General features: G+C 44.7%; 2 protein-coding genes across 2 annotated transcripts in view; one reads left to right on the top strand and one right to left on the bottom strand.

The window, feature by feature from the left end:
* The first annotated feature begins 9,372 nt into the window (after positions 1-9,372).
* Positions 9,373-22,766, top strand: part of SNX31 (sorting nexin 31) — a 67,597-nt gene continuing 54,203 nt past the window's right edge. Inside the window, exons 1-3 of the mRNA XM_059042981.2 lie at positions 9,373-9,705; positions 9,816-9,890; positions 20,814-20,928. Of these exons, the coding sequence (XP_058898964.1) occupies positions 9,640-9,705; positions 9,816-9,890; positions 20,814-20,928 (256 nt within the window). The 5' untranslated portion in view covers positions 9,373-9,639. The remainder of the gene's footprint in view (positions 9,706-9,815; positions 9,891-20,813; positions 20,929-22,766) is intronic.
* Positions 18,094-19,973, bottom strand: LOC136792949 (zinc finger protein 211-like). Its single transcript, XM_067018049.1, is given in 3 exon segments — positions 18,094-19,016; positions 19,019-19,495; positions 19,810-19,973. Coding segments are annotated over 3 exon segments (1,560 nt in total). The 5' UTR covers positions 19,970-19,973.

The raw sequence follows: 22,766 nt of genomic DNA, 5'->3' as shown, positions 1-22,766 counted from the left end.
GTCAAAGCAGAGGAAACTGGATGATCTTGCGTGATACCTCGTCCTGGCTGTACAAAAGCACATGCTGGATGGGTCCCTGCAGTGTACATGAGAGCACCAGCCATTAGGAACCACCCAGCTGGCCGGAAATAGTTTCTTGCTTCTTTCAGTTTCTGGTGACCTCAGGCATCCTTTGACTTGTGGCAGCAAAACTCCATTCTTTGCCTCTCTCCTCACATGGCCTTCTATGTGCATGTCTATGTGACCTTTTCTGTGCCTTGGAAGGACACTTTAATGGGATAAACCACCCTAATCCAGAAGGATCTCATCTCAACTCTTACCTGAAATGCATCTGCACAGATCCTGTTTCCAAATAAGGTCACATTCAGAGGTTCCAGGTATACGTGAATTTTGGGAGAACACTATCTAACTGATTACAGTGAGTCTCTGGGTTTAGGTGTTCCAGATCAGAAAATCACCCAGGAACCATGGATATTTCCTAACTACCCATTAGTAAAATTTTGCAGCTCTTATGTTTTCTCAAGTTCCGAAGGACCCCAAACACTCAACATAGCCCAATACAGGTAGAGTCAAGACAAAGACAGACACACAGCCCAAGCTCTCCAGTTTACCTTTCTGAATCACCTGTCTGAACCTCGAAGGACTAAAGAGAATGCTGACAAATGAAGAAAAATAGGGTAGGAAGATTTAATTCCACACCCCTTGTCTTATGCCTCTTATACCTTGGTATATTTGCTCAAAAAAGCTGCCCACCAAACCAGAAACTCTTGCATGTTTGCTCAAGTGCCTTTGTTCAGATGGCTCACAGCTTTGACTATTGGTGCCCTAAGGCTGGGCTATAAGAAAGGAGGGAGCCAAGAGCACTTATGCACACACTGGATGGGTCCCTGCAGTGTACATGAGGGCACCAGCCATTAGGAACCACCCAGCTGGCTCTCTAGGGGACCCCACTACACTGCGCATCCCAGAGGCCCAAGGGTGTGAAGGACTCAGGAGAGGCAGAAAGCTCAACTTCATTATCCACACCCTCAAAAGGGTGTGGGTACCATACAGCAAAGGACCAAAAACTTACACAAAGTAGATAAGGGGCTATATGCAAATAACATTTAAAAGGCTTAAAAAGCAGTAGATGGGTTGCCGCACCATGATGCCAAAACGAAAGAAGCAGAATCGGTGCAGTCCCCCCACCCCTCCCCACTGCCAGAGCGGGAAGAGCCAGGAGATGAGGAGGATGAGTCCCATTGGACCCCCCAGCCTTCTGGGCCCTCCCCCAGGGCCAATGGAAAGACTGGTGACCCCAAGTCAGACAAGTTCGACCACGCTGTCTGCCGACACTTTGCCAAAAAGGGCCACTGTCGAGACGAGGACCTCTGTCCCTTCTATCACCCAGGTGTCAATGGACCTCCTCTGTGAGACTGTGCCTTCCCATCCACACTGGAAGGAGCTCTCTGACCTAGTGGCCACATACTTCCCTGTGGCCGTAATTGCTACTGTGAGGCTGTTCCACCCGCCACCCTCAGTCAGTCCAACCCCACCAGTACGTCCCTTACTTGGGGTCCAGAATCGTGTTCCATCACTGGTGCATGGTGTGCACGTTTTCTTCCGATCCAGCCTCTAGAGACTCGCCTCCCGGACCCTATCTTTGCTCCATTCAACTGCCTCCTGGATCCTCTTCCCCCTCGCCAGCTGACTGTGGAACAGGAAGCCTCTTTGGTGCCATTTCTTGTGCATCTGTCCACCCAGCCCTCGGTATTGCCCTGGATTCCCGAGAGCCCTGGAGCAGTTTCCTACCATTCCCTTCTTCTGGCTGTTTGTTCTAAGTCCTTTTTATGTGACACCCCCCCCCCAATGTTGTCAGCTGCTCTGTGCCACTCACCAAGTTGTCTGACCTGGGGTCAAGTTGGGATGACTGGTGCAGAGTTACTCCTGAGAGGCCACATTCCCTGCTTTTGGATTTCATGGTTTCTGTGTCAGCAGCATGATCTCTACCACTGTGGTCTGCGATCACTGTACTTTGTGAAACTGCACGCCCTCAAGGCCTTTCTCAGTGTCCGCGACATTTCTGTGACTTCCTAACACTAGAGTAAGTTTGTCTGCCAAAATGCGTGGGGCCATTAGTGCCCTCTAAACTTTCCCCACCTCCTGACATGGGAGAACTGTGAAACTTCCACAAGACTGTCTCCCTGGTCCTCCCCATTCTCCCAGCGTCAGTTTCTCTGGGTTTGACATAGGCCCAAGAGATGTCCTCTAAAGCCTTGGATGGGCCTACCCTATCTCCTCTCCAGCCCATTTTAGTTAGACTACATTATTGTTAGGCCACCAGCCCTTTCGTCTGAATTCGGTGGATCTCCACTTGATCTTCCTGTGGGGGAACCTGGAGACAGTACTGTTGTCCTCTTCCAACTGTCTTCCCCTACATCCCTGGCACTGGTTATTTCCTGTGAAAATGGCAGTGAACAGGTTCAGTTTTGAACTGGCCCTGACGAAATGTGTCGGGAGTTGTGTAGGCAAGAGGGAGGGATGAGAGCTGCTGGAGAGCTAGACTAACCAAGAAAAAAGAAAGGACTCAAATAAAATCAGAAACAAGAGATGTTATGACTGATACCACAGATTTAAAGGATCATAAAAGACTACTATGAACAATTATATGCCAACAAACTGGGCAACCTAGAAGACATGGATAAATTCCTAGAAATATACAACTTACCAAGACTGAATGATGAAGAAATAGAAAATCTAAACAGACCAATTGCTAGTAAGGCAGTTGAATCAGTAATTTAAGATCTCCCAAAAAACATAAGTCCAGGACCAGATGGCTTAACTGGTGAGTTCTACCAAACATTTAAAGAAGAATGAACACAATTCCTTCTTAAAATCTTCCAAAACTAGAAGAAGGAACACACCAAAACTCATTGTCCAAGGTCAACAATACCCTGATACCAAAATGAGAGAAGGATACCACAAGAAAAGAAAGGTACAGGCCAATATCCCTGATGAACATAGATGCAAAAATTCTCAATAAAATATTAGCAAACTGATTTAACAATACATCAAAAAGATCACGCACCATGATCAAGTGAGATTTATTCCAGGGAAGCAAGGATGGTTCAGTATCTCAAATCAAATAATATGATGTACCAAACTAACAAAATGAAGGATTTTAAAAATCATATGATCATTTCAATAGATGAAGAAAAATCATTTAGAAAATTTAACATTCATTTATGATAAAACTTTCAACAAAGTGGGTATAGAGGAAACATACCTCAACATAATAAAGGCCACATATGACAAGCTCACAGTTAATATCATAATCAATGATAAAAAGCTGAAAGCTTTTCATCTAAGATCAGGAACAAGACAAGGTGCCCACTCTCACCACTTTTATTCAACATAATATTGGAAGGCTTAGCCAGAGCAATTAGACAAGAAAAAGAACTAAAAGACATCTAAATCAGAAAGGAAGAAGTAAAACTGTCACTATTTGCACATTACATGGTATTATACGTAGAAAAAAACTAAAGACTCAATCAAAAACCTGTTAGAACTAATAAATGAATTCAGTAAAGATACAAAAATCAACGTGTAAAAGTTTGTTGTGTTTCTATACACTAACAACAAACTACCAGAAAGAGAAGAAAGCAATCCCATTTACAACTGCATAAAAAAGGAATACATTTAACCAAGAAGGTAAAAGACCTATACAATGAAAACTACAAGACACTGAAGAAAGAAATTGAAGAAGACACAAATAATTGGAAAGACATTCCATGTTCATGGATTAGAGGAGTTAATATTGTTAATACAAGGACTTCCCTGGTGGTGCAGTGGTTAAGAATCTACCTGCCAATGCAGGGGACACGGGTTCGAGCCCTGGTCTGGGAAGATCCCACATGCTGCAGAGCAACTAAGCCCGTGCACCACAACTACTGAGCCTGTGCTCTAGAGCCTGAAAGCCACAGCTACTGAGCCTGTGTGCCACAACTACTGAAGCCCATGCACCTAGAGTCTGTGCTCCACAACAAGAGAAGCCACAGCAATGAGAAGCCCGAGCACTGCAACGAAGAGTAGCCCCCGCTCACTGCAACTAGAGAAAGCCCGCACGCAGCAACGAAGACCCAACGCAGCCAAAAATAAAAAGTAAATAAGTTAATTAATTAAAAAAAAATGTCCATACAACTCAAAGCAATCTACATATTTAACACAACGTCTATCAAAATTCTCATGGCATTTTTCACAAAAATAGAAGAAAAAATCCTAAAATTTGTATGGACACACAAAAGACCCCAAAGAGCCAAAGGAATCTTGAGAAAGAACAAAGCTAGAAGCATCATGCTCCCTGATTTTAAACTATATTACAAAGCTCTGGTAATCAAAACAGTATGATACTGGCACAAAACCAGACACACAGATCAATGGAAAAAAATAGAGAGCTCAGAAATAAACCCACACATACAGATGAATTAACTTACTACAAAAGAGTCATATAATGGGGAAAAACAGTCTCTTCAATAAATAGTGCTGGGATAACTTGACAACTATCTTACACAGTACCTCCCAAATTAACTAAATATGGATTAAAGGCTTGAATGTAAGACCTGAAACCTTAAAACTTCTAGAAGAAAACATAGGTGGTAAGATCTTTGACATTGGTATCGGCAATGAATTTTGGATGTGAAACCAAAAGCAAAGGCAACAAAAGCAAAAATAAACAAGGGGGCTACATCAAACTAAAAAGCTTCTGCCCAGAAAAGGAAACCATCAATAAAGTGAAAAGGCAACCTACCAAATGGGAGAGAATATTTGCAAGTCATATATCTGATAAGGGGTTAACACCCTAAATATATAAAGAATTTATACAACTCAACAGCAAAGTTAAAAATTCTGATTTAGGGCTTCCCTGGTGGCGCAGTGGTTGAGAGTCCGCCTGCCGATGCAGGGGACGCGGGTTCGTGCCCCGGTCCGGGAAGATCCCACGTGCCGCGGAGCGGCTGGGCCCGTGAGCCGTGGCCGCTGAGCCTGCGCGTCCGGAGCCTGTGCTCCGCAACGGGAGAGGCCACGGCAGTGAGACGCCCGCGTACCGCAAAAAAAAAAAAATTCTGATTTAAAAATGGGCAGAAGATCTTCTTTTCCAAAGAAGGTGTACAGATGGCCAACAGGTATAAGAAAAGGAACTCAACATCACTAATCATCAGGGAAATGCAAATTAAACCACAATGAGATATCAACTCATTCCTGTTAGAATGGCTATTATTAAAAAGAGAAGAAATAACAAGTATTATTGAGGATGTGGAGAAAAAAGAACACTTGAGCAATGTTGGTGAGAGTGTAAACTGGTGTAGCCACTGTTGAAAACAGAGAGTTTCTTCAAAAAATTAAAAACAGAACTGCCATATAATTCAGCAATTCCACTTCTGGGTATTTATCCAAAGGAAACAAAAAACACTGACTTGAAAAGACAAATATGCCCCATGTTCATTGCAGCATTATTTACAATAGCCAAGACATGGAATCAACCTAAGTGTCCATCAATGGATGAATGGATAAAAGAATGTGGAATGTGAAGTTTGTAGTGAGTATTGGTGTTGATAGTGGTAGTTATATCATGGAATATTATTCAGCCATGAAAAAGAAGGAAATCTTGCAGGGGGTGGGGTGTTGGTGGGCACAATGGGTGAAGGTGGTCAAATGGTACAAATTTCCAGTTCTAAAATAAATAAGTCATGGGGATGTAATGTACAACATGATGACTAGAGTTAATAACACTGTATTGCATATATGAACGTCGCTAAGAGAATAGATCTTAAAAGTTCTCATTACAAGAAAAAATATTTTGTAAGTATGTATGGTGATGAATGTTAAGTGGACTTACTGTGGTAATCATTTCGCAATACATATATGCAAATATCAAATCATTATGTTGTGCAACTGAAACTAATGTAATGTTATATTTCAATTATATCTCAATAAATAGAATGGGCAAAAGATCTAAATAGATATTTTTCATAAGAAGACATACAAATGGCCATCAGGTACATGAAAAGGTGCTCAACATCACTAATCATTATGGAAATATAAAACAAAACCCCAATGAGATATCACCTTACACTGTTAGAATGCCTGTTATCAAAAATGAAAGAGATAGGGCTTCCCTGGTGGCGCAGTGGTTGAGAATCCGCCTGCCGATGCAGGAGACACGGGTTCGTGCCCTGGTCCGGGAAGATCCCACATGCCGCGGAGCAACTAAGCCCGTGAGCCATGGCCGCTAGGCCTGCGCGTCCGGAGCCTGTGCTCCGCAACGGGAGAGGCCACAACAGTGAGGGGCCCGCATACCGCAAAAAAAAAAAAAAAAATAAAAAAAAATAAAAAAAAATAAAAAAATGAAAGAGATAACAAGTATTGGCAATGGTGTAGAAAAAAGGGAACTCTTGTGCACTGTTTGCCTAAAGGTAAAGATATAGCTACTATTGAAAACATTATGGAGATTCCTCAAAAAACTACAAATAGAACTGTCATATGGTCCAGCAATCTCACTTCTGGGTATAAATCCAAAGAAAATTAAGTCATATCTCAAAGAGATATCTGTACTTCCATGTTCATTGTAGCATTATTTACAATAGTCAAGACTCGGATACAACCTAACTGTCCATGAATACACACACACACACACACACACACACACACACACACACACACACACACACACACACTCCATGGAATATTATTCAGCCATAAAAAAGGAAATCCTGCCTGGTGCAAAAAACATGGATGAAACTTGAGGGCATTATGCTAAGTGAAATGAGTCAGACAGAGAAAGACAAACACTATATGACCTCACATATGTGGAATCTAAAACAAAACAAATTCATAGAAACAGAAAGTAGACTGATGGTTGCCATGGGCTGGGGCTGCAGGAATGGATGGTGGTGGTCAAAAGTATAAATTTCCAGTTATAAGATGAAAGAGTTCTGGTGATCTAACGTACAGTGTGGTGGCTGTAGTTAATAATCTGAACTATGTACTTGAAGGTTGCTAGGAGAGTAAACCTTAAATGTTCTCACGAAAAAAAACAATGTAGCCATATGAGGTGATGGATGTATTAATTAACTATATTATGGTGATGTATATATGTGTATCAAATCACCACATTGCACACCTTAAACTTGCACAATGTTATATGTCATTTATATCTCAAAGTTGGGAAAAAAATACTCTAGCAAAAAAATGCTCACTGGCAATGAGTGATTAAGAGCTGACTGTCAGGGGCAGAGACTGGGGATGGAGGAGGGCAGGGACTTACACAGAGACCAGTCCTGTTTTAGTTCAGTTTCAGGTGTGGCATTAGTTAAAGGAAGGAAATGGCCTCGTTTGGACATAGCCATGGGGTTGAGCCAGGGCCCAGGCCCTTCACAGGTAGAAGTAAGTTCCCAGGAGGAGGAGCCACACCAGGATGCTCCGCTCTGCAGCCTGAAGACTGCACCAGATCCCAGAGCATACCTGATTAGCCTCTAGTCAAAGGGACGTTCAGGGACACCCCTGCCTTGCTATAGAGTGGCCCTCCAGATCAGAGATGGCCTACAGGCAAAGGATGGAATGAAAATCCTCTTGAAGTGGGTAGAGTGATTAACATGATTTCATAGGAGGAAAGCACAGTTTAAGAATCCACTAACATACCCAAGGCCCCTGAGCCAGAGACCGCTGAGCTGGGATATGAATTCCTGCTGCCATCCTTAGCTGCTGCCTTATACGGTCTCCCTAACTCTAAGGCCCTAAGTTTTGATTCCCTTTTCTGAAAAACCAGAACAGTCGAAGGTTCCTAGCTCAAAGTTACTGGGGAAATTAAATGGCATGATGTGCATCAGAGCCTGGCACCCAGCAAGCCTGTGAGAATGAACGGGGGCTCAGCGGTGCTGTTCTCCTTCCCTCGTCTCAGATGCCCACGTCAGGCCCCCAGCTCTCACCCAGTGGTGACCTGCATCTTTAAGGACTTTCCATGATTCTGATGAAATCCTAGAATAAACTATTCAGACCTATGAAAAAGTGATCTATGACCTTGGAAAAGTTATTCCACTCTCTGGGCCTGTCATTGGTCGGATGTTGCTCTTACTGTTTACCTGAAAGAGTTACAGGAGGATTGAAGGGCAGGAAGCACAGAGAGAGCCCAGTGCCTGCCTATGATGGACACACATGTGACTGCTGCTTCCCTCCAGCCTCCTTCCACCTTGATGACCACGGCAAGGCAGAAGGAACGCTATCTTGGTTTAACTAAAATAACAGAATTAGGAGGATTGCTTTCCACAGCAACTAAAAATGAGAGATTGTTGAAAGAACTTGGGATGGTTAGTCCAGAGAACAAAGGGTTTATATGAACGTAGCTAACTGGGTGCCGGCACCTATTTGAAATCAGGGCTTCTTGGGGATCAAGAGTTGCCCAAACCACTTCCAGTTGATGAGGTTTTTGGAATATTAAAGGGAAAATAATTGTTGAAGTTTCTCGTATATTAAGGAAAAAAAAGTTTTTTTAAAAGCAAAAATGTTTAGTATTTAAAAAATACTAAAGCAGGGTTATAAATACTGTGGAATACCTTAAGTGTTACATTTCACAAATGTTAACACATAAAACTGAACCTAATAGAAATGTTCTAGTCATAGGGTAATTACTAGATGTATGCATATTTTGAAAACCTTAATTCACAGTGTACCGCAGGCAGTGGTGGCAGGTAATGGGACACAAAATTTTTTCAACCCTGTCAGGGCACTGAATTGCAGAAAATGTTAACACTTTGAGTTTGCGTGTCGATCTGAATGTGATCTGTCTCTGTCTCTCAGGCCTGACCCAATGGAAGGCAGACCGGACATTCTTCAGGGCACAGAGATCAGAACTCGGCCCTGGGGTGGGCACTTGGAGAAGAGGGGCTTCTCCTCAGCTGTGCCTCCCTCACCCCTAACCCCCAGCAAGGAGCCTGGGCCGAGATGCTGGGCCAGTGTGGGGAGTAGTTCGTGAAATACTCCTCAGGCAGGGGTACGGGACATCTACGCAGCTGGAGCAACGATTTTTAACTTTTGTGGGTTCGAGGAACCTTCTGAAAATCCGATGAAACCCTGGACCTTCTCCCCAGAAGAATTCCATCACCTCACCCATCCACGCACAACTTTCCCCAAAGAGCCCCCAGGAGTCCATAGACCCCCGGGTGAAACCCCTGGCCCGAGGGAGGCACTGGCACCTTCTAGAGTCTCTCTACCCTGAATTGCGTCTCAGGCCCCGCCTCGCACCTGGGAGCCCTGCCCGAGGCGCATGCCTGCGGTCTGTGCACGGGGCCCGGGCCCTTGGCCCGTGAACGCGCTCCGCCTCCCTCCCTCCCCGAGACCCGAGTGGCGCAGGCGGAGCGGGGCGGCGACCAGGAGGCCGGCCCCACCTGCGGACACTAGAGGCGAGGGGTCAGCGGGAGCCCGGCCCCGCCCCGGACCGCGGGGCCAGCCCACTGCACCCACCGCCGCGGGGCTCAGAGCAGAGCACCGCGCCGCCGCCGACGCAGGTCCGGCTGCCCCGCCGATCGCGGAGTCCGGATTCGCTAACCGCGCCGCCGCCGCTGCCACGGGTCGGGTTCCCAGCGCTGTTCCGGGGCCTCCGTCCAAGCCATGAAGATGCATTTCTGCATCCCAGTGTCCCAGCAGCGGCCCGACGCGCTGGGGGGCCGCTACGTGGTGCGCCGGGGGTCGGGGTCCGACTGGGCAGGGAGGAGGAGGCCGGTGACAAGGCGGGGGTGGGAGCTCACCTCGCTCGGCTAATCCGGACGTGATGACTCTGTTTGCAGCTGTACTCCGTGTACCTGGACGGGTTCCTGTTCTGCAAGGTGCGCTACAGCCAGCTGCATCGCTGGAACGAACAGGTGAGTGTATCCGAGGCGGCTACCAGCCCACCCACCTTAGGCAGGTGAGGAAAAGTGCGCCCAGGGGGCTCTGGGTGCTTGACTGGCAGGACACTGCACCTCTTGAGGGCTTCAGGCTCTGAATCCTGGTCGTGGTAACAATTAATTGTGAATTGCTTGTCATACAGCTCAATGAATACATAATATCGCTCCTAATCACCTATAGCTGTGAAATGAGGGACGAGGGCGCAGGCACTTATCCCAACCCTTTCCAGCCCGGTTATCCGCACCAGCCCCACCTGGGCTCCATCTCAGTGCCAGCTGCTCCCTCAGGACAATATCCCTGTTCAAAATGAGCAAACCAAGTCTAGATCAAGGCGTAGTCTTAGGAATCTTGTACATGGGTATTTAATCTCCTTTCTCCCAGAGTTTAATTTCCCCCTCTTTAAAAAGGTGTGTCTTTATTTTTGTTTTCAAACGAGGGTATCCATAGGCTTCAAACACGGGCGGTCTGGAAACCCAGGGAACAAACGACTTATCAAGTCAGAAGGCCATTTCTCACTCTAGTTTCTCACAAGTCCTGATGGCATTTTCTTCCCGAAGGTAGACTGATTTATTAGCCTGCCCTAATGGGTTTTATTTTCCTCATAAGGAAGTGTTGCAAGTCTTCAAAGTGGGTTAGAGGAGTACATGGAGTTTGAAATGAACTCCACCCTTCCCCCACACTCATGCACAGTGTTTTTTTTTTTTTTTTAAGATTTTGTGTACTGATTATAAAGAGCACATACCTAAAGTTGAAAGAGAGAGAGAGAGAGGAGAGAGAGAAAGAAAGAAAGGAAGAAAGAGAGAGAGAAGGAGGGAGGAAGGAAGAGAGGAAGGAAAGAAAGATGCTTGCCTAGGCAGCAGCTATTAACATTTTGGGGAGAGTCCTTTCAGACAATCCTGGTTTCTAGTGAGTAGATGCATCACATTTCCTTTAAGACCATTTTCTGTTGATAGACAGCTCAGTTCCATTATTCTGCTATGAAAAACATTTCAGTGAACCTTCTTGCTCGCACATCATAGTGCATTGGAAAAGTCCATTTTCAAGGTATGACTAAGTTTCTTTGGAGTCAACAAAAACAGGTGTAATGTGGTCGTTAGTTAATTTTTGTGCTTGTCTTTGAATCGGTAGCACCTAACACAGTGCCTGTGACCTGGTAGGTCCTCAGGAATGATTGTCAATGGCTGAATAAAAAGGTCATGGATTCAGACTTCTGAAGGATGACAAGCTACTTGTGACCGAAACATGTCTGGGGAGTTGGGAGGACTGCAGAGGAAGGCAGATGAGGATCTCTAAGGAAGAGAAAGGACAGGTCGTTTAGGCATTTGGAGGAGGAATTTGAGGGTCATATCCCGCCCTCATCTGTCTTGCTGTGTGTGAGGTGTGATCAGGGAGGTGACTGTCATGGGGAAAAGCAGGAGATGGCCGGGAGAAGCAGGGAGGGCGTGGAATTGACTGACCACTTCCTGGCTGGACACTTCACCTCTTCTCTGATCTTCAATTTCCCTTTCAGAAATAATCAGGTAATTGGTTATGGATGTCAACTTCACAGGGCACTTATGAAGATCAGGGTCCAGTTTCTCACAGAGCGTGGCACATAGTTTACGTGCTCAGTAAACATTTACTGACTCAGATGCTTGGAGAATTCCTGAATCTGGTCCTTATTAACCAACAGACACAGGAAAATGCTTGTTTTCAGGAAAATTCGGACCTATCCAATCTTGGAGGGTCCAGAAGTGGAGGTATAAAGCCAGTTCTTTTGTTTTGTTTTGTTTTGTTTTGTTTTGTTTTGTTTTTGTGGTACTAGGGGCTCTCACCGTTGCGGCCTCTCCCGTTGCGGAGCACAGGCTCCGGACGCGCAGGTTCAGCGGCCATGGCTCACGGGCCCAGCCGCTCCGCAAAAGCCAGTTCTTTTGACCTTCTATTTTGGAAGCAATGAACAAGAAACCGTCTGTTATTCACTGCAGTGGACTTTTTGTTTGTTTGTTTTTCTTTATTTTTTTGGCTGTGTCAGGTCTTAGTTGCAGCACGTGGGATCTTCGTTGTGGCGTGCAGGCTTCTCTCTAGTTGTGGTGTGTGGGTTTTCTCCCTCTAGTTGTGGCACGCAGGCTCCAGAGCGCGTGGACTCTGTACTCTGCAGCATGCAGGCTCTCTAGTTGAGGCACGCGAGCTCAGTAGTTGTGGCGTGCGGGCTTAGTTGCCCTGCGGTATGTGGGATCTTAGGTCCCCAACCGGGGATCAAACTCTCGTCCCCCGCATTGGAAGGCAGGTTCTTTACCACTGGACCACCAGGGGAGTCCCTGCAATGGACTTTTACATATGGAATTGCCACAGCCCAGTGCCCTTTGTGAAGTATACAAGAGATATTAATGAATACTTCATATCTGTCCCAGGTTTTTCAAAATTCTAAAGTGGGGATTTCTTTATCCAGTTTTTAACTACCTTACACATGTCATTGCTTCCCTTTTCTGTAGGAACAACTTCATTTTAAAGAAACTATTTAGATCTTAGGAGGTGGCTATTGGTATTATTATTAATTTAAAACAATAACTAACATCAGTTACTCTGTGTTAAGGTTGGTGCCAAGAGCTTTCCATGTCATATCGTGTTTAAGTTTTACAGCCGTCTTATGAGTTAGGATTAATTCGCCCCTTTTAACAGATGAGGAAACTGAGGTACAACTTGCCCAAGGTCATACTGCTGGTAAGTGTTGGAGCCAGGATTTGATCTCTAGAACCTGCTCTAACCCATTACATTTTGTGGTTCCTTATCAAAGTTGACAAAAGAAATTGCATCAGAAAAACAGTTGCATTCTAAACTACCATCCTGTTAGGCATAACATAATAAAAGTCCCCAAGTTTATGTATTGTGTGGTGAATTTTGGTAAATGTATACAATTACCACCACCATAATCAAGACAGAGAACAGTTTCCACATGCATAATGTTCCCTTGTGCCCTTGCCCTTGGTCCCCTCCCTCTGCCTCTAGCCCCAGACAACATCTGACTTCTGTTATTAGAGTTCCAGGCACAGAATTTTGTTCCACCTGCCCAGGAAGCCCCTGTAAGGTTGGTATTGCAAGGTGAGGAGTCCAAGTAAGGTTGCTAGATTTAGCAAATAAAAATACAGGATCCCCAGTTAAATGTGAATTTCAGGTAAACAGTGAACATTTTTTTAGTATAAGTATGTCCCATGCAGTATTTGGGGTACTCTTAACTGGTCATCCTCTATTTTATCTGGCAACCCTAAGTCTGAGACTGAAGGGTTGGGTGACTTCTCCCAGCCACTTCTCAGCTAGTTTTTATTCTTCCTATTCCATGGAAGATGTGAAATGGCTCAGAATTCTTAATCTGATTTAATACTAAGTACTATAAAAAAGGGCAACAGTATAAAGGCCCCATCTGTGTTTGTGTGTGTGTGTGTGTGTGTGTGTATGTGTGTGTTATGTGTATGTTTGGTGAGTATAAGTTCATTTCCAATTGATTTTTTGGGAAGTTCTGCATCACAATAGAACAAACTTCATCTTAATAGAATTAACTTATTTACTCATTTACTTAAGACTATTTACTAAGTACCTATTAAATACCAAGCACTATGTTAAATTAAGTGAAGACTCTGACTTTAGCATGTGTGATTTTTGGATTTACGAATTGGATTTCTGTTTTGTATATTGGAGAACTCTGCAACCAAGGAGGAGAACGTGGCCCAGGTGAGTGGCCCCTGCTGCTCTCAGCCAAGCTGTGTGGAGGCTAATGCCTATACGACTGACCTGAGGAGAGATGGTTGTGTTTCCCAGAGGTCAGCTGTGCTCTCTGAAGTCATCACTGGCAGCCCTGTCCCCAGTGAGGCTCCTTTAAGGTCTGGCGGCTTCCCTCGGCAGCTGAGTGCTGCCCGTCTCTCCGCTGTGTGAACTGCCTGACCTGACTGCTTTCTGTGCCTTTAGATGAATAAAACCAGTTTGATCTATGCCCTTGTCTGTACCACCTCCCTCAAGGGGACTTAAAGAAATCTGTAAAAGAAACCTTTAACTAGCTCATTTTGGCCATCCTGTGTAAGTGAGGCTAGACTCTGTGGAAAGGATGCTTGCCTCTTTGAAAACAGTGCCAGACATGGCAATGCGGACAAGCCATGGGAGCTTGCAGAGGATCCTTCAATGGGAGAGGAGGGCTGCCCAAGAGGGCTGCCAGTGCGGCTCAGTCTTCCTCCCTGCCGAGTGCTGACTCAGCCTCGCTTCTTCCCTTCTTTCACCTGATCTCCCCTCTTCCCCCCACTCAGACCCTCTGTTCTCATCAAGCAGCCCATTGCCTCTGCCTGGCTCACTTCCCCCTTCTGGGAGGACCCCTGCTTTCTGGCCCATGGGTTAGGGACCAGCCCTTTCTCAAGGCTCACCTTAAGCCTCACCTCCTCTGGGAAGTCCCCCTTGATTGCACAAGATGCCTTTCTCTGATCCCTGTGCCACTTTATGTTTAGACCTTGTCGCGTTCCTTTTGTGTGTGTGAAGATCTTGTTTCCCCTGTTTATTTAGTTGAAAAACCCAAATACTTAAATGAAGGAATGAATGAAGGTTGTAGGCATAGTGTATCCAGCACAGAATCCTGCTTTAGGAGATGCCCAATAGAGGGTTGATGGAGGAGGAGGATGGGAGGAAAAGAGGGCAAGGAGAAGGAAAAAAGAGTAAAAAGACTGTGTCCAAGTTCTGCTGCTATAGGATCTTGGTTTAAGTCACTTCAGCTGCCTGAGCTTCAGGTTACTCATATTGTCAAGTAACCTTGTTGTCAAGGTGGAAGGATGTTGTGAGATTTGCCGTCATTGTCAAGGTGGGAGGATGACAATGTTAATGGCAGCGAAGATCATCTACCTCACAGAACTGTTTTGAGGAAGAAATGAGATAATATACAAGACTAGTGTTCTTTGGTACAAGATATCACAGTCTAGATTGCTTTGAGCTTGTGGCCCTTTATCTGGAGAATCTGAGATTTTTATTACCAGGGGCCTTGGAGAGGTGGGATGAACGAGTCAACAGTAGAAAAAGGAGACTGTGAAAAGGACAGCATTTGTGACTGTAATTCCACTTGTCCCAGGTCACCACTGTGGGATAGGAATAGGGGGCTGTGAGTGCATGGGATGGGGAAGGAGGTGACATTTTCAATTGGCCAGTAAAGTTCTCTTCATGTTAAGAGGCAGAACTGTACGATGGAGAAATTAGAACAGGAGATTGTGCTGGGATTAAAAATTATGCTATCTGAACATGGTCTTTCAAAGCAAAGAAACAAGCAAAAACACCTCATGATAAATGAACAGAAGAGGTGTGTTTTCCTTTTGATCTCTTAAAACAGTTTTTGAAAGAGTGATGGAGCTAAACTCTAATGCCAGATAATTCTTAGTATGTGAGTGCTTTTAATAGCTAAACTATGTGCTGTTTCAGACCAGTGGAAAAGACTGTATTTTGATAGAGTTGAAGAACTTGTGGAGTTGGTGATTGACTTTTGGTGGACTTAACTGCTCAGTTTATTGTGTGTTCTCCCCCTCCTTAGACCAGTGCTCAAGAAAGGAGGGGAAAGATTCCTTGAGAAGTCAGCTCAGGTTGTAAAACCTGCTGGGAGAGTTTTTGCTCTGGGATGGGTATTAGGACCTTAATCCTTGTTGACTTTTCCCCCAGCTCTTGGCCTTAGGGCTCCCCTCTTCAGACGCTCCCCTGTAGATGGGTAACCCAGGCAGCCCTACTGGCTCAAGGCTGCTGTGATTCCAACCAATTAGGAGCTTCTGCTGCATTTATGAATACGTGCCAAGGAAGACAATTGCCTTTTAAAGATCACTCACTCAGTTCATCAAGAAATAATTGCATGCAAAGAAGACAAATTCCTGCTTTTACTTAACAGAATTAGCAGAGATGGGGTGCATAAATTCCAGGTCATTTGAGCAGCCCTGCCTGGGATGGTGCTCTAACTGGGGGGCCTTTGAACCATCTCTGTCACAGCAGGAAAATTTCCTTGAATTTAAAAGAAACGTATCGTTGCTCTAATATTTTATGCTACTAGATTTAGAGGGAAGATGGCAAACTAAATGGCTACTGGGGTCAGGCATGTAATTTAAATGAGATGCATGGATCAGGTGAGAGGCAGTGGTGGGAACAGCCTGAGCGAATGTAAACTTGGTGATTCCAGACCTTCTGATTCTGCAAGAGAAGTCAGAACTTTTCTTTTTTTCTTTTTTTTTATTTTTTATTTTTTTTGTGTGATATGCGGGCCTCTTACTGTTGTGGCCTCTCCCGCTGCGAAGCACAGGCTCCGGACGCGCAGGCTCAGCGGCCATGGCTCACGGGCCCAGCCGCTCCGCAGCATGTGGGATCTTCCCGGACTGGGGCACGAACCCGCGTCCCCTGCATCGGCAGGCGGACTCTCAACCACTGCGCCACCAGGGAAGCCCCTCTTTTTTTAATAAACATTATTTTTGTGGCCCAATCTTACATTTATTTAAAAAAATTGCAAAGATAGTACAGAGAGCTCCCATCTACCCTGCACCCAGTTTCCCCTGTTGTTTTCCATGAGTATTATACTTTGGTTACAGTTAATGAACCAGTATTGATACCATGTTATTTAGTCAGACTTCTTTAGTGTTTACCCAATGTCCTATTTCTGTTCCAAGATCCCACCCAGGTCCCACATTACATTTAATTGTCCTGTCTCTTTAGGCTCCTCTTGACAGTGACAGTTTCTCAGACTTTCCTTGTTTTGAATGATTTTGACAGTTTTGAGGAGCACTGGTCAGATAGTTTGTGGAATGTCCCTCTATTGGAATTTGTCCAATGTTTTTCACATGACCAGACTGGGGTTATGGTTTTGAGAGGAAAACCACAGGGGCCAAGTGCCATTCTAATCATATCATGGCTAGGATACTTGATATTGACATGACTTAACACTATCGATGTTTATCTTGGTCACGGGCTGAGGTAGTGTTTGTCAGGTTTCTCCATATGAAGTTACTTTTTTCCCTCCTTTTCCACAGTATGCTCTTAGGAAGGAAGTCACCATGCACAGCCCACACTTAAAGAGTAAGGATTTATGTTTCATCTCCTTGTGGGATAAGTATCTACCTACATTATTTGGAAATTTGTCTATTCTTTCCAATTTATTTTTTTTAAAATATATTTATTTATTTATTTATTTATTTATAGCTGCATTGGGTCTTTGTTGCTAAGCGCGGGCTTTCTCTAGTTGCAGCAAGCAGGGGCTACTCTTCGTTGCGATACGTAGGCTTCTCATTGCGGTGGCCTCTCTTTGTTGCGGAGCACGGGCTGTAGGCATGGGGGCTTCAGGAGTTGTGGCTCGCGGGCTCTAGAGCGCAGGCTTAGTAGTTGTGGCGCATGGGCTTAGTTGCTCCACGGCATGTGGGATCTTCCCAGGCCGGGTATTGAACCCATGTCCCCTGCATTGGCAGGTGGATTCTTAACCACTGTGCCACGAGGGAAGCCCCCAAAATCATAATAAATAAATCATAAGAAGGAAGGTGTTTCCGGGAGATGTGCACTGGTGAAAATGAAGCTGGAGACCCTGGTGGAGGTGCAGATGTCAGGTGTGGGTAGTTCATGGTCAGGACAAATGAAGGACTGGCTCGGAGGGGCAGGAGAGAAGCCAGTGGACAGGTTTAGTGTGTAGATGAACCACTCTCATCAAAGGCCTGGTAGTAGTGAGCCCTTGTGGAAGTCCCTCAACCTCTCTGAGCTGGACATCCCTCCTTTCATAAATGGCAATAATAATAACTGAATCACAGCAGTAGTTTGGTTGGGCGGATAAATGGAGTCAGTCACAGGAAAGTCATCAATATTGGTTCCCAGAGAGAAGATAATCCTGTCCATCAGCATGGGGCTGGGGTATGAGCAGGGCTCCTGGTGTGGGGATCGGCTGGCAGAAGTGTCAGGATGGACAAAGTGCTCTTTTAGTCCCCAAACCTGGGTGGGGGGCAGGGGAGGAGTGAAGTGACCAGACTCCCGATATCCTGAACCAGGCAACCTGGCATTGAAGCCCAGATCCCTGTCCATTTCTGGGAGATCACAAACAGATGACACATCGTCTCTGTGCCTCAGTTTCCTCTCTAGAAAGGTTCCATTAGCTGCACAGGTTCTTCTTACTCTCTTAACCACCTGAAACTCCTCCAATGTCACTGCCAGCCATATGTGCGATAGTCATAAGGCCCTTTCTCCAGGGTGAACTCTCTGATGTTTAATCAAGTGGTACCTTTGGGTGAAAGATTTGCCACATTCCTTGCACTCAAAAGGCTTTTCTTCAGTGTGGATTTTCCTATGGATGCAGAGGAGCTGTCTTTGCTTAAAGGCTTTCCTGCATTCAGTGCACTCTTATGGCCTTTCTCCAGAGTGAACTCTGTGATGATCATAGAGAGAGGATCGAGTAGTAAAAGATTGCCCACATTTACTGCGCTCATAAGGCCTTTCTCCACTGTGAACTCTCTGATGACAAAGAAGGCTACAGCTACCAGTAAAACATTTCCCACATTCACTGCAGTCATAAGGCCTTTCTCCACTGTGAACTCTCTGATGATACCAGAGGCTACTCCTAGCAACAAAAGATTTCCCATATTCACTGCACTCATAAGGCTTTTCTCCAGTGTGAACTCTCTGATGTGCAAGCAAATTGGATTTGCGGGCAAAAGATTTTCCATACTGGGTGCATCGATAAGGTTTTTCTCCAGTATGAACTCTCTGATGTTCAATTAAGATGCACTTTTGGATGAAAGATTTAGCACATTCCTTGCAAACATAAGGCTTTTCTCCACTGTGGATTTTCCTATGTGCTCTGAGGTACTTCCTTAGGCTAAAGGATTTCCCACAGTCACTGCAGTCATAGAGTCTTCCTCCACTGTCAACTCTCTGATGTCCAAGGAGACCAGATTTGTGGCTAAAATATTTTCCACAATGGCTGCATTCATAAGGCCTTTCTCCAGTGTGAACTGGCTCATGCTGAATAAAGTTACATGTTTGGGTGCAGGCTTTCCCACGTTTGCTGCACTCACAAAACCCTTTACTAGTAAGGACTCTCTCATCCTGAACAAGTATTTCTGTGTGGCTGGAGGCTTTCTTGCCTTCTCCCCGCTGTGATGACCTGTTCCACTGTGAAAAACAGCTTCACACTTCTTACTGTTGTTCGATTTCTTCCTGGTATTAGTGGCCTGTGGCTGAAGCCCCATGTTGGCCACGAAGTCGTTCCCAATCTCCATGTAGGTAGGTAGATTCCCTATTGTGTGGATTGTGCAGCTCTTCCAAAATGAGGGTCTCCCTATATCATATCGTACGGGATTCTCTCTAATATGCGGCTTCTGGTGCTCTTGAAGGTTTGCAGTGAAATAGAATTGTTTCCCACATACCCCACATGTGTATGCTTTCTGCCCCCTATTTGTTCCTTGCTCCTCAGCCAAGTGCAAAATGTCTCTCAAGACTGGGGTGTACATCTTACAGGGCTGAGTCTTCTCAGGAGACAAACCTGTGCTGGGGGTCCTCATCTGTGACACTCCTTCTGCAGATACGCTCTGATCAGAAGGTGTCTCTTCATCCTCAACTCCAGGAAAAGAACCTGCGGGAATCCCCTGGCAGTCCAGTGGTGAGGACTCGGAGCTTTCACTGCTTTAGCCTGGGTTCAATCCCTGGTCAGGGAACTAGGACACTGCACGCCTGAATCCTTAGCTGCAACTTTGGGGCTACTGGTATTAGGGCACTAAGGAGTAGGGATTCACTCTGGCTAGCCATAGTAACCACAACACATGACCAAGCAGTTGAAGATGAAAGCAGTATTGACGTTCCAGATGTGAGAATGACACAGCAGCCCCTAGGGAAAAAGAGAAAGGCAGAACCTAGCTCAGAGGATAGGGGTGGGTGTGAGGGCCTTACCCAGCATGCATACAAGTGCATAGTTCTCCACCATGACATCAAGGTACAGGTGTATCTGAACCTCATCAAGAAGACACCATTCCTCCCAGGAGAAGTACACGGCCACATCCTCAAAGGTCACACTGCCCTGAGGTGGGTCTGTCAGTGCAGGCGCCGCCATCAGATCCTTTGTGCGGAGGAGCGGAGCAGCGACAGTCCAGCAACTGGGTCCGACTCGGCATGGTTACTCCCCACCTATTCAATAATTTATATCTATGTAGACTCCTAGATATTTGCTTTATACTTTAGGTTGTACTTCAGTAAGACTTTATTTTACTGTTCAAATTGTGGCAGCTTGTCCTATGGGAGGTCTTTCAGTTTGCTCCTGTGTTTCTTTGACATACCCCTATTGTTGACTTTTGTTTGTTTTGCACACTTTCTTATATTCTGGTGCTACAAGATGCCCCAGACTCACCTTGTATATTTCCTGCCTCGGTCCTAGAGTCTTCTCTCTGTACTAAGTCTTCACAGTCTAGAGTGTATTTTACACTTACAGCCCATCTCAGTTCAGACTAGCTGCATTGTCAGTGGCTACCAAATTAGATAGCACAGCTGTAAACATCTGCTGTTATGTTCAGATTGGGTGGGGCGCATGGTGGGGGAATTAAACTCCTAACTCTCATCATTGACATCACAGATACTATTGGGGAATTAATTAAAGGAATATTGTATGATATGACTGGTGGGCAGTTTTGTAAAAACAAGTGAGAGATTAAAATGTACACCAAATCTACCAAACTCAGACTGGAGTTGTGAGTCCATGATATTTCTAATAGTGTTCTAGAAACCTATACAGAAATAAATTGCTCCTTAAGAAAATCAAGGTATCTCCTTTTGGCCACCAGGAAGGGTTCATTTTTAACAAAGTGCTGGAGAGAGACTTGCCCTAAGAGGAGGCTTTGGTATCTCACCAACCCTGAATTTCAGACGCTTTGCCTTAACTGTGTGTTTTCTGGATCTTTCAGCTGAGGCGGGTGTTTGGAAATTGCCTGCCACCCTTTCCACCAAAGTACTATCTCGCAGTGACCGCATCTATGGCTGATGAGAGAAGGGACCAGCTGGAACAGTATTTGCAAAATGGTTTGTATTTGGACTTTTTATAACAGATTTATCGAGATGTGAAAGTCACCCATTTTATATATATACTCAGTGGTTTTTAGTATATTTACAGGATTGTGCAACCATCACCATAATCTAATCTGAGAACATTTCTACCACCCCAAAAAGTAATTTTATACCTATTATCAGTCAATCCCTGTTTTTCTCCTCCACCAGCCCCTGTCTTTATACACTAATTTATGCCTTTATAAATTTGCCTGCTCTGGATATTTCATGTAAATGGAGTCATAAAATATGAGGTCTTTGTATTTGGTTTAAAAATGCTTTGTTTAGATTCACCACCCCACAGCCCCTGCTGTAGAAGTCAAAGAAATATCTCTGGATTAAGACTGAACAAACGGAGAAAATGAACCGCTTACGTGAAAGCTCTCAGGAGATAGTGGAGATGTTTCCTGGCAGTGCCAGAGTTGGTTATTCCATCTCTGTCTTCCCCAGGAGCCATGCTAAGGCACCAGGGATACTCGGAGGTCTGCTCTGGCCCTGTGAGGCTGGCAATACAGAGGTCCTGGCCCATTGCTGGGTTCCTGAAAAGTGTTGTGCACGGCAGGACTGAGCTCTCACAAAGAGAAGCGGGTGGGGAGAAACAGAAACATTGGCATTCAAATATTTAAATGTTTAAAAAGGGGGAAATGGTACAGACATAAAATGTTTTAAAAATATAACCCGTCCAAAGAGTATAAAATGAAAGGTACATTCCCTTCCACCTCAGATTCCCAAGCCTCTAGAAGAAAACACTATTACAAGTGGCTTGTGTATTTCTCAGAAACCATGATGTGTATCCTAATGTGTGGGTACATCCCTGTTGGTTAAACACAAATTGAAACTTACCTTATACACATTTCTGTATCTGAGTTTTTGAAACTTTTTATTCTGAAAGAATTTCTGATTTACAGAAAAGTTGCAAAATTGATGCAAAATTTTCTGTATTCTCTTTACCCAGATTTCCCAAATGTTAACATTTTACATTTGCTTTATCATTCTCTCTCACTTTCCCATGTCTCTGTTTGTATTATGAATGTGTGCATACATATATATTATATATAATTTTTTGAGATGCTTGTTTTGCATATACAAGCCAGTTTACCCTTAAATACATCTATGGGTATTTCCTAAGATCGAGGACAACTCTTCTGTAACTACTGTATAGTTATCAAAATCAGGCAATTAGCACTGATATAATAATGCTATCTAATATAGAGACCTTATTCAAACTTCACCAACTACCCCACTAATGTCCTTCATAACAAAAGAAAAAAAGCTTTTTCTTCTGCATGCTATTTTATTCCTTTGAAAATATTACTCTCTCTTTTTTTCTTTTTTGCGGTACGCGGGCCCCTCACTGTTGTGGCCTCTCCCGTTGCGGAGCACAGGCTCCGGACGCGCAGGCTCAGCAGCCATGGCTCACGGGCCCAGCCGCTCTGCGGCATGTGGGATCTTCCCGGACCGGGGCACGAACCCGTGTCCCCTGTATCGGCAGGCGGACTTCCAACCACTGCGCCACCAGGGAAGCCCAAAAATATTACTCTTACAGGTCATTCTAGGTTAGAGATTATAGATTTACCTCATTATTTCTCAGGGCTGCACATATTTTTTTTTTTAAACATAGTAAATAGAAATTCTAGAAGTCATCTATTTTCCATTCATCTTTTGTACTGGAGACTATACCTCTTTTAGACCTGTTAAATAAACCCTTTCAAGCTCAAAATGTAATATCTTTTGAATTTTCATTCCTTCTTGGTTTGTGTTCTCATATCTTCGTGAAATACTCCTTTTAACAACTGGCCTTTTCACAAATGATC

This window comes from Kogia breviceps, chromosome 17 (assembly GCF_026419965.1).
Source record: "Kogia breviceps isolate mKogBre1 chromosome 17, mKogBre1 haplotype 1, whole genome shotgun sequence".
Classification (NCBI taxonomy): Eukaryota; Metazoa; Chordata; class Mammalia; order Artiodactyla; family Physeteridae; genus Kogia; species Kogia breviceps.
The sequence above is the reverse complement of the archived record's forward strand: the minus strand, read 5'-3'. Positions and strand labels throughout refer to the sequence as shown.